The 18,135-nt window shown below is 44.9% G+C and overlaps 1 protein-coding gene across 1 annotated transcript in view; it reads right to left on the bottom strand.

The window, feature by feature from the left end:
• LOC120054873 (inactive N-acetylated-alpha-linked acidic dipeptidase-like protein 2) overlaps positions 1 to 18,135 on the bottom strand; it is a 66,275-nt gene that overhangs the window by 23,870 nt on the left and 24,270 nt on the right. Inside the window, exon 3 of the mRNA XM_039002574.1 lies at positions 8,816 to 8,905. Within this exon, the coding sequence (XP_038858502.1) occupies positions 8,816 to 8,905 (90 nt within the window). The remainder of the gene's footprint in view (positions 1 to 8,815; positions 8,906 to 18,135) is intronic.

Genomic DNA, 18,135 nt, shown 5'->3' with positions numbered 1-18,135 from the left:
ACTGTCCTGGTCTTCTACCTGCTTCATCAGTTGTCTCAGCCTACCCTGCAGAGCCACCACCATTGAGGACTCTGCCTCTGCAGTGCCACCTACCATACCATCTAAATACGCCCAGTACAGCAAAATCAAGGCCTCCACTCTGCCACCACATCGCACAGGGGACAGTTCTATTGACTTACTCTCTAGTGTCCCCACCGATGGGCCGTGTTTACCCCCTAACTAACTCGAAAAATGAGGCAATGGAGAACTACATTGATAAAACACTCGCAAATGGTTTCATTCGTCCTTCTTCCCCTGCTGCGTCTAGCTCCTTGAAAAGGACGGTCTCCGTCCATGTATTGATTACCGTTCCCTGAATGACGTCACGGTGAAGAACCGTTTCCCTCTTCCTCTGATCCCAGCAACCCTTGAATAAGTGGGCCGCGCCAACATCTATACAAAACTCGACCTGCAAAGTGCATATAACCTTGTTCGTATACGTGAAGACGACGAATAGAAAACGGCCTTTATCACCGCACGAGGGTACTACAAATACCTGGTCATACCCTACGGCCTTACTAACGCCCCCGCCGTCTTTCAATCCTTTATGAACGAGGTTTTCCAGGATACGATAAACGCTTTCTCATCGTCTACATTGATGACATCCTGATTTACTCCCACTCCCTAAAGGAACACATACAGCATGTGCAAAAGGTTCTTTAACGGCTCCTTGACCATAATCTTTATGTGAAGACTGAAAAAAGCACCTTCTATGTAACCTCGGAAAACTTCCTCGGTTTCGTACTGACACCTGGAGGTCAGCATGGATGAGAACAAAGTCACCGCCGTCAGTAACTGGACCAAACCCAATACTGTTAAACTCCAACGTTTCATTGGGTTCTCCAACTACTATCGCCGGTTCATTCGGAACTTCAGTTCTATTGCCGCTCCCTTCACTACCCTTACCAGCCAAAAGACGCGGACCCTTCAATGGACTGATACCGCCCTGACTGCTTTTAACAACTTCAAAACGCCTCATCACCTCAGCTCCTGTCCTTCGGCAACCTGATCAGACTCTTCCTTTCACCCTGGAGGTGGATGCCTCCGGAGTAGGAGTAGGAGCCATACTCTCTCACCGGGTGGGAACACCTCCAAAATCACATCCCTGTGCCTTCTTCTCCAGGAAGTTATCCTCCGCTGAGAGGAATTACGATGTGGGGAACAGAACTCCTCGCCATCAAGCTGGCCCTCGAGGAGTGGCGCCACTGGTTGGAGGGCGCACAACATCCCTTTCTCGTCCTAACATATCATTGTAATCTGGAATATATCAGAGGGGCCAAGAGGTTAAACTCCAGAAAAGCCTGCTGGGTTCTCTTCTTCACACGCTTCCATTTTCATGTTACTTACATCCCTGGAAAGAAAAACGTAAAAGCTGATGCTCTCTCCTTCCAGTTTGACCTTCTGACCAGTAACTCAGACCCTACACCCATTCTTCCTTCCTCTTGCATTATGGGACCGGTACAGTGGGAGGTTCACTCTGCCATACAAGAAGACCTAACTTCAGACACAGCTCCTCCTGAGACACCAGCTGGGAAGAGTCACGTACCAGCAGCTGTTAGACCCCAACTGATGCAATGGTGTCACACGTCCTTGGGGTCAGGACATCCGGGTATTACACGAACCACTGAACTTCTAGCCCATAAGTTCTGGTGGTCCTAACTGGCATCCGACGTAAGGGATTATGTACTCTCCTGTCCAGTCTGCGCCCAAACCAAAAGCCCTTGTCATCTCCTTTCCGATAAGCACCAACCTTTGCCAAGACCCTGGCCCCACATAGCTGTTGACTTCATCACAGACCTTCCTGAATCCTCTGGTAACACCACCATCCTTGTCATGTTAGACTGTTTTTCAAAAATGTGTCGTCTGGTTCCTCTTCCTCATTTACCTAACGCCATGGATTTGGCTGAGTGTATGTTCCAGCAGGTGTTCCATCTGTATGGGATTCTGGAGGACATCGTCTCTGACCGCGGTATGGCGAGCCTTCTGTGACCGCCTGGGGGGTTGCCCTCAGCCTCTCCTCTGGCTACCATCCCCAGACCAACTGGTAGACGGAACGCATGAACCAAGAAATAGGGAAGTACCTCCGCCAACAATGTTCTGTCTCTCCACACGACTGGAGTCGGTATATGGCCTGGGCTGAATATGCTCAGAACTCACTCATGCATTCATCCCTCCGCCTTACTCCGTTTCAGTGTGTACTTGGTTACCAACCCCCCCATGTTTCCCAGGGAGGCGGAGCCTGGTACTGTCCCAGCTGTCGACGTCTGGTTTTTGCGTAGTGAGCGGGTATGGGAGACCACTCACCGGCATCTGCAGGAAGCCTCTAATACCCAAACGCTTTGCCGACAGACGCCGCCGGCCTACGCCACTCTTTCACCCCAGACAGAGTGTGTGGCTCTCTACCAGAGACATCCGGTTCCGCCTCCCCTGAAAAAAGTTCTGTCCTCGGTTCATTGGTCCTTTCAAGATTACCCATCGCATCAACCCTGTTACGTAACACCTCCAGTTACCCCGTCAGTATAAAATCTCCTCGTCCTTCCATGTGTCTGTTAAAACCGGTCACCTACAGTCCTCTTCATACTCCAGTCTCAACCCACAGTGCACCCCCACCGTTGGACGTCGGAGGGGAACCTGCCTACGCCATTCAGGCCATCCTTGATTCCAAACGCCTGAGAGGTCGCATCCACTATCTAGTGGACTGGGAAGGTTATGGGCCTGAAGACTGGTCCTGGGTCCCCGACCAGGACATCCTCGACCCAGAGATGATTCGGGCATTCCACCGTAACCTTCCGGATCGTTCCGCTCCCCGACCTCGTGGTCGACCCCCGAACAGAACCACTGGACATCAGCCTCGACGCAGAATGTCGGGTCAGTCCACGAAGGCAAAATTAACACCTGCAGCACTCTGCGCGTGAATCTACACCTTTTTCTCCCTGAGTATTCATAACACATAGATTCAGCTAAAAAGACCAGGAAGGTTTTCCAATGCCTTGCAAAGAAGGGCACCTACCGGTAGATGGGTAAAAAAAAAAGACACTGAATATCACTTTGATCACGGTTTAGTTACTAATTACACTTTGGATGGTGTATCAATACACCCAGTCACTACAAAGATAGAGGGGTCCTTCCTAACTCAGTTGTCGGAGAGGAAGAAAACCGCTCAGGGATTTCACCATGAGGCCAGTGTGATTTGAAAACAGTAAGTTTAATGGCTGTGATAGGAGAACTGAGGATGGCTCAACACCATTGTAGTTACTTCACAATACTAACCTAAATTATAGGGCGAAAAGAAGGAAGTCTGTGCAGAGAAATATTCCAACATGCATCCTGTTTGCAATAAGACACTAAAGTGATCTTGCAAAAAATGTGGCAAAAAAATTAACTTTTTGTCCTGAATACAAATCATGTTTTTTGGGGCAAATTCAACACATCACTGAGTACCACTCCTCATATTTTCAAGCATGGTGGTGGCTGCATCATGTTATGGATATGCTTGTCGTCGGCAAGGACTAGGGAGTTTTTTGGTTGTTGATAAAAAGAAACAGAATATAGCTAAGAACAGGCAAAATACTAGAGGAAAACCTGGTTCAGTCTGCTTTGTAACAGACAGTGGGAGACAAATTGACAGTCACCTTTCAGCAGGACAATAACCTATAACTCAGGCCAAATATACACTGGAGTTTCTTACCAAGATGACATTGTATGTGCCTAAGTTTGGTCTTAAATCGGTTTGAAAATCTATGGCAATGATCAACAACCCACTTGACAGAGCTTGAATAATTTAAAAAATAATAATGGGCAAATATTGTACAATCCAGGTGTGAACAGCTCTTAGAGACTGACCCAAAAAGACAGCTGTAAACGCTGCCAAAGGTGTATTGACACAGGAGGGTGAATACTTATCTAATCAAGATATATTAGTATTTTATTTTTCATTAATCTTATTTTTTCATTGACATTAGAGTTTTTCTGTAGATCGTTGAAAAAAAAAAAGACAAATACATTTTAACCCCAATTTTTAATGTAACAAAATGTGGAAAAAGTCAAGGGGTCTGAATACTTTCCAAATGTACTGTCAAGGGGTGTGAATAGTATTATGACTTAACACATTTTGTAACGTTACAGCCTTATTCTAAAATTGATTAAATTGCCCCCCCCCCCGTCAATCTACATACAATACCCCATATTGACAAAGCAAAAATAGGTTTTTAGACATTTTTGCAAATGTATTAAAAAGGTAAAAAACTGATATCACATTTACAGAAATATTCAGACCCTTTACGCAGTACTTTAAAGCCCCTTTGGCAGCGATTACAGCCTTGATTCTTCTTGGGTATGACGCTACAAGTTTGGCACACCTGTATTTGGGGTGTTTCTCCTATTCTTCTCTGCAGATCCTCTCAAGCTCTGTCAGGTTGGATGGGGAACTTCGCTGCACAGCTATTTTCAGGTCTCTCCAGAGATGCTCGATCGGGTTCAAGTCTGGGCTCTGGCTGGGCCACTCAAGGACATTCAGAGACTTGTCCCGAAGCCACTCCTGCGTTATGTGCTTAGGGTCGTTGCCCTGTTGGAAGGTGAACCTTCGCCCCAGTCTGAGGTCCTGAGCGCTCTGGAGCAGGTTTTCGTCAAGGATCTCCCTGTACTTTGCTCCGTTCATCTTTCCCTCGATCTTGACTAGTCTCACAGTCCCTCCCGCTGAAAAACATCCCCACAGCATGATGCCGCCACCACCATGCTTCACCGTAGGGATAGTGCCAGGGTTCTTCCAGACGTGACGCTGGCATTCAGGCCAAAGAGCTCAATCTTGGTTTCATCAGACCAGAGAATCTTGTTTGTCATGGTCAGAGTCCTTTAGGTGCCTTTTGGAAATCTCCAAGTGGGCTGTCATGTGCCTTTTACTGAGGATTGGCTTCCGTCTGGCCGCTCTACCATAAAGGCCTGATTGGTGGAGTGCTGCGGAGATGGTTGTCCTTCCGGAAGGTTCTCCAATCTCCACAGGGGAGCTCTGGAGCTCTGTCAGAGTGACCATCGGGTTCTTGGTCACCTCCCTGACCAAGGCCCTTCTCCCCCGATTGCTCAGTTTGGCCAAGTGGCCAGCTCTAGGAAGAGTCTTGGTGGTTCAAAACTTCTTCCATTTAAGAATGATGGAGGCCACTGTGTTCTTGGACCTTCAATGCTGCAGAAATGTTTTGGTACCCTTCCCCAGATCTGTGCCTCGACACAATCTTGTCTCGGAGCTTAACAAACAATTCCTTCGACCTCAGGGCTTGGTTTTTGCACTGTCAACTGTGGGACCTTATATAGACAGGTGAGTGCCTTTCCAAATCATGTCCAATAAATTGAATTTACCACAGGTGGACCAATCAAGTTGTAGGAACATCTCAAGGATGATTAATGGAAACAGGATGCACCTGAGCTCAATTTCGAGTCTCATAGCAAAGGGTCTGAATACTTATGTAAAAAAGGTATTTCAGTTGTTTGTTTCTGTATAAATTAGCAAAAATGTCTAAACCTGTTTTTCCTTCATTATGGGGTATTGTGTGTAGATCCATTTTAGGTTAAGACTGTAACATAAAACAAAATGTGGAAAAGGGGAAGGGGTCTGAATAATTTCCGAGACCATGGATTTAATGGTTTTCAGCATTGTTGCCCAGTAGTCAAAACCACAGTGTATTTTATGTAGTTATTTAATTGGTTGAATGTCATATTATAAACAGTTGTTTTTGTACTGTTGTCCCTGCAATCATCAGACATCTTGAATTATTGAAAAAATCTTTGTCATTGAAAATGAAGATGGCTAAATTATTTGAATGAGCTCTGTATTTACAATTATTTAAATGAGCTATGTAGCAACTACAGTGCCGTAAAAAAGTATTTGCCCTCTTTCTGATTTTGCATGTTTTTTTATACAATACCTAATATTACAAAAAGGGAACCCGAGTTTACAAATACAAAAAAGTATAATTATTTTATTTATTTAATTAAAAGTTATACAACACCCAATTCCCATGTGGGAAAAAGTAAATTGCCCCCTTGCGCTCCGTAACTGCTTCTGCCACCTTTACCTGCAATGACTGCAGCCAAATGCTTCCTGTAGTTGTTGATCAGTCTCTCACATGGGTGTATAGGAATTTTCGCCCACTCTTGCTTGCAGAATTGCTTTAACTCAGCAATATTTGTGGGTTTTAAAGCAAATCCTGTCACAACATATCAATTGGGATTAGATTTGTTGCATTTTAGCCATTTTTATGTAGACTTAATTGTGTGTTTTGGATCATTGTCTTGCTGCATGACCCATGACCCGGATGGCCTGACATTCTCCTGTAGAATTCTGATACAGAGCAGAATTCATGGTTCCTTCTATTAAGGCAAGTCGTCTAGGTCCTGAGGCAGCAAAGCATCCCCAAACCATCACACTACCACCACCATGCTTGACTGTTGGTATAAGGTTCTTACTGTGGAATGCAGTGTATTGTTTTCGCCAGACATAATGGGACCCATGTAGTCCAACAAGTTATACTTTGACTCATATGTCCATAGCACATTCTTCCAAGAAACTTGCTGATCATCCAGGTGCTTCCAGGAGCTTTTTTGCAAACTTAAGTCAACTTTTTGGACAAGATGGGTCCCATTATGTCTGGCTAAAACCAAACACTGCATTCCACAGTAATAACCTCATACCAACAGTCAAGCATGGTGGTGGTGGTAGTGTGATGGTGGCCTGGCAGTTTACTTCTTCATGACACTGTATGTCCCCATGACTAAACATGTTCCTAAACAAAGCATTATGACATATATTTCACAGATGGAGAAACAGTGGCCACATCACAATAATGATTATTGTGACACATTTGGTGGGGAAAGATCCCATTCCTCTTATGTGATTCCTCTCATAGAACAATTTTCTTTGTGGTTAAGGATGAGGCCTGGCAGTTTTCACAGAGATGTTTTGATTTCTTTTCTGTGGCTGTGTGGATCCGGCAGCTGTGTATCACACCGTGTAATCCCCCGAAATCAGAAGAAGTCCCCTGATAAGACAATCTTGCCTCTCCAAAGTTTTTCTGACACCACTGTGGCTGTACTGTGTGTGTGTGGTGTCACAATCACCAGCGAGAGATCTTTTCTCTTTATTATTCAGTAAAGTTTCTCAACCTTGCACCATAAAGCTGAAAAATATATTTTGACATATGATATATCTCCAACCACGTCCTCGGAATTATAAATCACAGCCAACGGCGCTTGCACTCAAATAGTCCCAACGACCAATTTACATTGGAGTTAAAATAATGCTCAACATTCACCATGTGAATATTTAAATTTGAGAATAACATCTTGGACTGCCTCTTTTCATTTTCACTACCCCCTTTATCACTTGCCATTGTACTACTATTGCTGAATGTTTTATGTCATTGCTTTTTCTTTTCCTTAGCTCTTAACACTTCACACAAACAACGTGTGGCACATTACATTATCTCCAAGGCTGTGATGAGGAGCTCTAACGACAGCCATATTTCTTTCTGCCGTCATATTTGTGGCCTTCCTCGCTGGAGACCAAAATGTGTATAAAAGCTTGGGCTTTTTTCTGCTTCCCAACCAGCAACCTGTCCTCCTGAAGACAAAGAACAGGTAGGGAGAAAAATAAGCTGTCAGGAGCCAGCCTTTAGCTGAGCAATCAGCGTCTGGCCAAGACGTGAACGACTGAGTGCTGGCTTTAAATAAAGCAACACGCCACTACATTGGGTCACTCATCCTTCAGACACACACACACACACACACACACACACACACACACACACACACACACACACACACACACACACACACACACACACACACACACACACACACACACACACACACACACACAGTAACACAGTAACACTTAGAGACACACACACACACACAGTAACACTTAGAGACAGACACTGATACAAAGTCCTTCATATGAAGATTGGCCTGAGGCGACAACAAAGGGGGTCGGGTCGCACAGAGGTCTGACCTTCAGTCGGTCCACAGGATGACTGTCAGTCTGCCCATAGGCTAAAGATGGTAAGCTGTTTTGTGTGTGTCTGTTTGTATGTGTATGTGTATGTGTATGTGTATGTGTGTGTGTGTGTGTGTGTACACTACCGTACAAAATGTTAGGGTTACATAGAAATGTCCTTGTTTTTGAACATTTCAAATTTCACATTTCTTGTCCATTAAAATAACATCAAATTTATCAGAAATACAGTGTGGACATTGTTAATGTTGTAAATGACTATAGTAGCTGGAAACGGCAATTTTTATTTTATCTTGTTCTAACAAATATGAAATTTGTTCAGAAGAAAAGGAAAAATGTCCACATATTACAGTACTATTGAAGTATACTAACGGCACACCAGTTTGACACTTTGGAGACAGAAATGTGGGCACATTTGGGATGATGAATGAGAGTCTGTGAGCATGACGGGAGAGCAATTCAGGCTTAAGCCTAATATCTTCTTTGCATTAAAATGAAGAGCTGAACGGTAAGCAGGATGCACACTGTATATCAATGTTTGTTCCTAACTAGCCACTGCCTCAAGGTTTGGCTTAGAGAGCTAAAAAAGACAGAATGGTCTGACAACACATGAAAAGGCTTCTAAAACCATATTCCACATCCACACTACCTGCCAGTCTCAATTAAGCTCCGCTCCTTACTCCACTCCAGTCCATGAATGAATGAATTGTTTTAATTTGCCAAGCCCTTGTAAGGATACCGGTGCCTCAAGACAGTTGAGAGATGGTCTCTTACCTTAGCGATAGTCTCATGGAATTTGAAGAGGGGATCCAAGGTCTCCGGTGACTCTGCAGAAAACAGGGCTTCAGAGAGAAAACTGCTTTTCTGGGGGAAAAGAAAATAACATGCCAAATATCATACTATTATTGATGTTGATATCCAGCTATTGGATTTGGTTGAAATATTCACAGCTTCATACTACAACTTCAGTTTCATACTATAGGCCAGGGATCATCAACTAGATTCAGCCGCGGGCTGATTTTTTTCTTGAGCGGATGGTCAGGGGGATGGAACATAGTTACAAATAAGTTGTAGACTGCAAATTGACCGCAAGAAGCCCAAACAGATATAATGTTTGACTAAAGCATAATTTCAAACCTTGCTTACATTTGTATAGGATCACATATCTCTCTATTATGTGTGGGAATACTTTGGAACAGATTTCCACAATGTAAATGACTTGGGGCTGATTTGCTGGTGTTTTTACAGTATTTTATGTTCCCCCCCAACAATTTTTTTTTATAATTGGGGCCAAATAAAAAACCCTGCTGGTTAAATTCGTCCCGCAGGCGGGCCGCCAGTTGGGTGACCCTGCCATAGGGTATTTACCTGTTATGTGACTGTCTCATAAACAGGGTTGAGAATATTCTGAGACCATTCTATGCTAATCGGCAAACCACTTTCATCATCCACACAGATCTCCCTTCACGGCTGCAATGATCTGAGGCAGACGTCTTTTCTCTTATGTTGCACTACAATTCACAAGGCCATTAATTCCAAAACAACACCAAACCTTTTCAGCGACATGCCACTGTCAGGTCTTTTGTACGGCTGTCAGACACATGCTGGGTGACCCAAAATCCAAGATGGCGTAGCAGTGTAGACGTGTTTTGTTTCGTCCTCTCATGTACGTTTGTATTTTTCGTATTTCTTGTATATATTTAAAAAAAAAAAAAATCTATCTCTTTTCGATTTTTAATTCGATTATACCTTCCGGTAACCTACCTCACCCAATGTGATACGGAATCGCTATTATTTTTTTAACTTTGGAACACATTCAAGAACCCCCAGTAGCTAACCAGCTAATCAGCTACAAGCTATTTAGTAATTTTTAGCCGCTGCTAGCAGCTTTTACCTTCTGCACAGACACCAGCCCTGTTATTAGCCTGGATATTACTCACCAATTTACCAGCATCGGACTGTCTCTCGACAACAACGCCGGATTCCTGCCGTAATCCCTGAGCCACTACTTCTGATCCTCATAGCTAGCTTGCAGCTAGCGCAGCTAGCGCCACTGCCACGAAGCTAGCACCAGTTAGCAAACACAATTCTACAATTACAACCTCTCTTTCGCCATCGCCATCCGGCTTGGATTCTCTGTCGACACGACCACGTCTGGTTTGCAGACGAATACCCCATCCGCTGTGCCCTCAACCGGCCTCCGTCTGAGCAGACCCCCTCCGTCTGAGCAGACCACCCCCCGGGCTACTAACTTTAAACGCCGCGTGCTAGCGTAGTGGCGGCTTCCCTGCTCCATCTACGGCTGCCCCCTGGACACTATGATCACTTGGCTACATAGCTGATGCCTGCCGGACTGTCCATTAATTCACGGTACTCCATTCTGTTTATTTGTGTTTTATCTGTCGGCTCTGTGTTTTAACTCAGGCTCTGTGTGTAGTTAATCCGACCCTCTCTGCCTAGTCGTCTCCATTTTTACCTGCTGTTGCTGTGTTAGCTGACTAGCTGCTGTTCTCACCTGTTGTTTTAGCTAGCTCTCCCAATCAAGACCTGCAATCACTTTATGCCTTACTGTATGTCTCTCTCAAATATCAATATGCCTTGTATACTGTTGTTCAGGCTAGTTATCATTGTTTTGGTTTGCAATGGACCCCGTAGTTCCATTCTCCGTACCTCTGATACCTCCTTTGTCCCACCTCCCACACATGCGGTGACCTCACCCATTGAGACCAGCATGTCCAGAGATACAACCTCTCTTATCATCACCCAGTGCCTGGGCTTGCCTCCGCTGTACCCGTGCCCCACCATACCCCTGTCTGCACATTATGCCCAGAATCTATTCTACCACGCCCATAAATCTGCTCCTTTTATTCCTTGTCCCCAACGCTCTAGGCGACCAGTTTTGATAGCCTTTAGCCGCACCCTCATCCTACTACTCCTCTGTTCCTCGGGTAATGTGGAGGTAAACCCAGGCCCTGCATGTCCCCAGGCACCCTCATTTGTTGACTTCTGTGATCGAAAAAGCCTTGGCCTCATGCATGTCAACATCAGAAGCCTCCTCCCTAAGTTTGTCTTACTCACCGCTTTAGCACACTCTGCCAACCCTGATGTCCTTGCCGTGTCTGAATCTTGGCTTAGGAAGGCCACCAAAAATTCTGAGATTTCCATACCCAACTATAACACTTTCCGTCAAGATAGAACTGCCAAAGGGGGAGGAGTTGCAATCTACTGCAGAGATAGCCTGCAAAGTTCTGTCATACTTTCCAGGTCTATGCCCAAACAGTTCGAACTTCTAATTTTAAAAATTAATCTCTCCAGAAATAAGTCTCTCACTGTTGCCGCCTGCTACCGACCCCCCTCAGCTCCCAGCTGTGCCCTGGACACCATCTGTGAATTGATCGCTCCCCATCTAGCTTCAGAGTTTGTTCTGTTAGGTGACCTAAACTGGGATATGCTTAACACCCCGGCAGTCCTACAATCTAAGCTAGATGCCCTCAATCTCACACAAATCATCAAGGAACCCACCAGGTACAACCCTAAATCCGTAAACATGGGCACCCTAATAGACATTATCCTGACCAACTTGCCCTCCAAATACACCTCTGCTGTCTTCAATCAAGATCTCAGCGATCACTGCCTCATTGCCTGTATCCGCTACGGGTCCGCGGTCAAACGACCACCCCTCATCACTGTCAAACGCTCCCTAAAACACTTCTGCGAGCAGGCCTTTCTAATCGACCTGGCCCGGGTACCCTGGAAGGATATTGACCTCATCCCGTCAGTTGAGGATGCCTGGTCATTCTTTAAAAGTTACTTCCTCACCATATTAGACAAGCATGCTCCGTTCAAAAAAATGCAGAACTAAGAACAGATATAGCCCTTGGTTCACTCCAGACCTGACTGCCCTCGACCAGCACAAAAACATCCTGTGGCGAACTGCAATAGCATCGAAGAGCCCCCGCGATATGCAACTGTTCAGGGAAGTCAGGAACCAATACACGCAGTCAGTCAGGAAAGCAAAGGCCAGCTTTTTCAAGCAGAAATTTGCATCCTGTAGCTCTAACTCCAAAACGTTCTGGGATACTGTAAAGTCCATGGAGAACAAGAGCACCTCCTCCCAGCTGACCACTGCACTGAGGCTAGGTAACACGGTCACCACCGATAAATCCGTGATAATCGAAAACTTCAACAAGCATTTCTCAACGACTGGCCATGCCTTCCTCCTGGCGACTCCAACCTTGGCAAACAGCCCCGCCCCCCCCGCTGCTACTCGCCCAAGCCTCCCCAGCTTCTCCTTTACCCAAATCCAGATAGCAGATGTTCTGAAAGAGCTGGAAAACCTGGACCCATACAAATCAGCTGGGCTTGACAATCTGGACCCCCTATTTCTGAAACTGTCCGCCGCCATTGTCGCACCCCCTATTACCAGCCTGTTCAACCTCTCCTTCGTATCATCTGAGATCCCCAAGGATTGGAAAGCTGCCGCGGTCATCCCCCTCTTCAAAGGGGGAGACACCCTGGACCCAAACTGTTACAGACCTATATCCATCCTGCCCTGCCTATCTAAGGTCTTCGAAAGCCAAGTCAACAAACAGATCACTGACCATCTCGAATCCCACCGTACCTTCTCCGCTGTGCAATCCGGTTTCCGAGCCGGTCACGGGTGCACCTCAGCCATGCTCAAGGTACTAAACGATATCATAACCGCCATCGATAAAAGACAGTACTGTGCAGCCGTCTTCATCGACCTGGCCAAGGCTTTCGACTCTGTCAATCACCATATTCTTATCGGCAGACTCAGTAGCCTCGGTTTTTCTAATGACTGCCTTGCCTGGTTCACCAACTACTTTGCAGACAGAGTTCAGTGTGTCAAATCAGAGGGCATGTTGTCCGGTCCTCTGGCAGTCTCTATGGGGGTACCACAGGGTTCAATTCTCGGGCCGACTCTTTCCTCTGTATATATCAATGATGTTGCTCTTGCTGCGGGCGATTCCCTGATCCACCTCTACGCAGACGACACCATTCTGTATACTTCTGGCCCTTCCTTGGACACTGTGCTATCTAACCTCCAAACGAGCTTCAATGCCATACAACACTCCTTCCGTGGCCTCCAACTGCTCTTAAAACGCTAGTAAAACCAAATGCATGCTTTTCAACCATTCGCTGCCTGCACCCGCACGCCCGACTAGCATCACCACCCTGGACGGTTCTGACCTAGAATATGTGGACATCTATAAGTACCTAGGTGTCTGGCTAGACTGCAAACTCTCCTTCCAGACTCATATCAAACATCTCCAATCCAAAATCAAATCTAGAGTCGGCTTTCTATTTCGCAACAAAGCCTCCTTCACTCACGCCGACAAACTTACCCTAGTAAAACTGACTATCCTACCGATCCTCAACTTCGGCGATGTCATCTACAAAATAGCTTCCAATACTCTACTCAGCAAACTGGATGCAGTTTATCACAGTGCCATCCGTTTTGTTACTAAAGCACCTTATACGACCCACCACTGCGACCTGTATGCCCTAGTCGGCTGGCCCTCGCTACATGTTCGTCGTCAGACCCACTGGCTCCAGGTCATCTACAAGGCTATGCTAGGTAAAGTGTCGCCTTATCTCAGTTCACTGGTCACGATGGCTACACCCACCCGTAGCACGCGCTCCAGCAGGTGTATCTCACTGATCATCCCTAAAGCCAAAACCTCATTTGGACGCCTTTCCTTCCAGTTCTCTGCTGCCTGCGACTGGAACGAATTGCAAAAATCTCTGAAGTTGGAGACTTTTATCTCCCTCAACAACTTTAAACATCTGCTATCCGAGCAGCTAACCGATCGCTGCAGCTGTACATAGTCCATCGGTATATAGCCCACCCAATTTACCTACCTCACCCCCCATACTGCTTTTATTTATTTACTTTTCTGCTCTTTTGCACACCAGTATCTCTACTTGCACATGATCATCTGATGATTTATCACTCCAGTGTTAATCTGCTAAATTGTAATTATTCGATTTATTGCCTACCTCCTCATGCCTTTTGCACACATTGTATATAGATTCTCTTTTTTTCTACCATGTTATTGACTTGTTTATTGTTTACTCCATGTGTAACTCTGTGTTGTTGTCTGTTCACACTGCTATGCTTTATCTTGGCCAGGTCGCAGTTGCAAATGAGAACTTGTTCTCAACTAGCCTACCTGGTTAAATAAAGGTGAAATAAAATTAAAAATAAATAAAAATGCTCAGAAGTGGCACTCAAATAATACCTTACAGAGAGCCTCAGCCTCTCCATACAGCATCACAAGCAGCTCTGATTAAACATCTAAATATTTCAGACCACTTTGCAGCATGAGGAAGTGGCCAATAGTGGAGGATTATAAAACACAGCAGTCTCCAGCCCCAGCCATCTAGGGCAGGATTCCCAGGTTATTGGGGAGAAAAAGGTGAGTCACACATGAGTCATCAGCCAGAGCAGAGCCAGGCTAACAGTTGAAGTCTCCTCACTGACAGATTAAAGAAATAATGGAAGTAGCAGCCCCCCACTGTTGTGACACATAGGCTGGGCTACATAGAGAACCCAACACAGGAGGAGGTGCAGATATTCAAGTATATTTGCACACAAACTCATCAGACATTTAGGAAATACACCTAAAGGCCATTGTACAAATACTTTGGGTGCCAAAACAGATACTTTGTGTAGGTGAAGTAAAGGAGCACAAGGATTAAATGTTCAGACCGATGGCCATTAAAGACAACACTTCTGTCTCCTTTAGTTAAAGTCCTTTCTGTTTCTCCGTAAAGTTTTATTTTACTATGTAAGTCAGTTAAGAACAAATTCTTATTTTCAATGACGGCCTTGGAACAGTGGGTTAGCTGCCTTGTTCAGGGGCAGAACGACAGATTTTTAACCTTGTCAGCTCGGGGATTCGATCTTGAGACCTTTCGGTTACTAGTCCAACGCTCTAACCACTAGTGGCCTATGGAGTACTATCATCAGGACACTTCCTATATCTGTTAGGAGCCATCAAGTACCTTTTACATTGTTAGGTGATATGCGGTATACTGCAAGGTGCCTAATGAATGGACAACAAGGCCATCCACTGCTTTGATCCTCAGGGTGTCTAATTGTTACTTCAATAATTTTCTACACAGAGCACTGCATCATACTAATCTGTTCACTGAGTATGGACCAAAGGCTAGATTCAAATTGTACCATTGTTTGAGTAGTTAACCTGAATATGTACGCTTGAAACGAGCAGATTGCGTGTCCCCGGGTAACCCAATTGTAGGTGTACTAGGTGTCACAATTCCCTGTGGAATGGGGTGGGTGTTCCCTGCCAGGCCTGTTAGTAGGATCCTGCCTGCCAACTGGTGGGAGTAAGGTAAACGCAGGAGGGGAAGCAGGGTGGGCGGATGGAGGCGCTAGAGTCAAGTGGTTGATCTCCTGTTTTGCTGATGACTGTAGTTCTGTTGGGCAACTCCCGCTCTTAATCCCCCCAGAAAACAAACACAAAACTAGCAGGAGGGCTGGAGGATAGGATGAGAATCAAGAGCAACAAGACTGTTGGCTTCTGTCCTGACCGTACCACAAGGGGGTCACTGAGTTCTGTTTAAAGCTCAGACACAAATGGTAGGATTGTTAAACGTTTGCCTACCGACAGTACTTAGCACCTCTGAACAGAGTGTCAGCAGTCAATCTCTTTTGTGTTCACAGAGAAAAGACTTTGGAAGTTGTCAGCCACTCAGCCTTGTTAAAATACTCCAAACCAGAAGGTGGAAGTAGCGTTGTTTGGAAATGCATATCCGTGCGTATTGCTTTTGGTCTAGATTCCAAGCTATATGCGCTAATGCTGCTATTTTGTAGATAGCCCTTGTTGATACTAGCAAGCAGGCCACAGCTAGATAACTACCTAGCAAGATGACGAATAAACAATTGAATTCACTCTCTATAATCCCATACTGCCAGTGCCAGCCAATAGCCAAATGTTTAGTTAGCTAACGTTAGCCTATTCGCAAGCTAGCACAATGAAGCTAGCTAGCTAAAGACACTGCACTAACTAGGCAGCTACTGTAACACAGGCAGCTGTTTCACGGAAATTAGCTAATCCATTGTGATTTAATTCTAATGTCAATACTTACTACGGTGGTTTTCACTATATTCGGTGGTGGAGAGTAGAGAGCAGAACACACATTGTTTATGTAAGCTGGAAAATGAAGCTTTGAACGGAGTAATCAGCGTGAAGATGTAGGTTACAGGAGGCTGCTGAAGGGAGGAAGGCTCATAATAATGTCTGGAATGGAGCAAATGGAATGGTATCAAACACATGGAAACCATTCTTTTATGTATTTGATACCATTCCACTAATTCCGCTCCAGCCATGACCACGAGCCCGTCCTCCCCAATTCAGGTGCCACCAACCTCGTGTGATGTAGATCATCCTCCCCAATAGCCCCAGGCTTTGACGTGTGGGATACTCTGGCTGGGAGTGCTTTGAGCTGTTTAGTGCAACATCATTAAATAATAATAATACATTTATTTGATATAGTGCTTTTCATTACAAACAAGAATCTCAAAGTCATGTTGAAAACCAAAACAAATGTAGGGATCTGTCACTTCATGGCTGATGGTCTTCTACAGCTTCAGATGCCTTTAGGCATTCAGAAAGGCAGTCAGTAGCAGTAGCTTGAGCGGCGGGAGCATCGGTGATAGACAGGCAGGGAGAAATGTCAGTCAAATAGGCCTACTGTTAGACAGGAGCTCTTCATCAGGCACGTCCTCTCCACCTCCTCCGTAAGTAGGCTGGGTCATCCACTGTCAAGGTATATCCTCCACCTGGGAGTTGCTTCGGCGACTGTAAAAGCGCCAGAAAACACCACCACACCTCGATAGTAGTCTGGAAGTGTCCCCTACGAGGCTGCCATTCCCTCACATCCTTCCAGGAACCGGGACAGGTGAAACAAACTGAAGGTGATGTGAATGCATCATTCAAATACCATTAGCCAGCTAACTAGCTACCTAGCTAGCCAAGCCAAATAAACATACTTGCCGTCATCAGGCCTGCAACTCTATGGTTTATCACCAGAAATGTCAGATCAACCCTCATTAAGTTAACAAAAACAAAAAGTTAATTGAAAAATGCAATTGAAACGACTTAAAAATACAGAAAATCTCTATAATATATCCAGAGCTCTCTGCCTAGGCGACCTCACAGCGCCATGGCAAACATGGAACCAAATTCCAGAGCATTTCCCAGCCTCCAGAACTGACCCAGCTAGCACATAACATTCTGAGAAACATATATTTAAGAGTTGTGAGAGTGTGGTTGTCCTATGGTTATTTTGTATACAGTAAAACCTTTCACAACTTTCTGGGAATGGTGCAGGGTAGTTGATTTGCTTTGGAACGTTCTCAGCACATTTAAGGAACTTGACAAAAAACGTTATTTTCTTGGTATTTCATTACTTTTAATTCACTACTTTAACAGAACGTTTCCTAAAAGTTCAAACATGGTTACATTTCATTTCAATTTTGATAATGTTTGAGGAATGTTCTCCAACTGGTTTGACATTGAGAATATTATCAAATAGTTCAGAGAATGTTAAGAAACAGTGTTCTTCTTTGGAATTTCAGTACTTCAGCATAACGTTTCCTACACGTTTCCTCATGGTTCAATTTAAAGTCATGTTCTCAAATTGTTCTGAGAACAGTAAGAAAACTTTCCCCCCCAAAAATCAAGAAAACTTTTGAGAACGTTCTAAGAATGTTATTTAAAATACATTCCATTCTCAGCATCAATGTCACTCCCTGACCATAGAGAGCCTTTTATTCTCTATGTTGGTTAGGTCGGGGTGTGACTAGGGTGGGTTATCTAGGTTATTATATGTCTATGTTGGCCTGGTATGGTTCCCAATCAGAAGCTTATCGTTGTCTCTGATTGGCGATCATATTTAGGCAGCCTTTTCCCACTGGGTTTTTTGTCAGATCTTGATAATTTGTGTGTAGTTGCCAGTGAGCACTGCATTTGACTTCACGTTTCGTTTTGTTCTGTATTGTTTTGGTGAGTTTCATTTATTAAACATGTGGAACTCTACGCACG

Source organism: Salvelinus namaycush, chromosome 10 (genome assembly GCF_016432855.1).
Source record: "Salvelinus namaycush isolate Seneca chromosome 10, SaNama_1.0, whole genome shotgun sequence".
Lineage (NCBI taxonomy): Eukaryota > Metazoa > Chordata > Actinopteri > Salmoniformes > Salmonidae > Salvelinus > Salvelinus namaycush.
The sequence above is the reverse complement of the archived record's forward strand: the minus strand, read 5'-3'. Positions and strand labels throughout refer to the sequence as shown.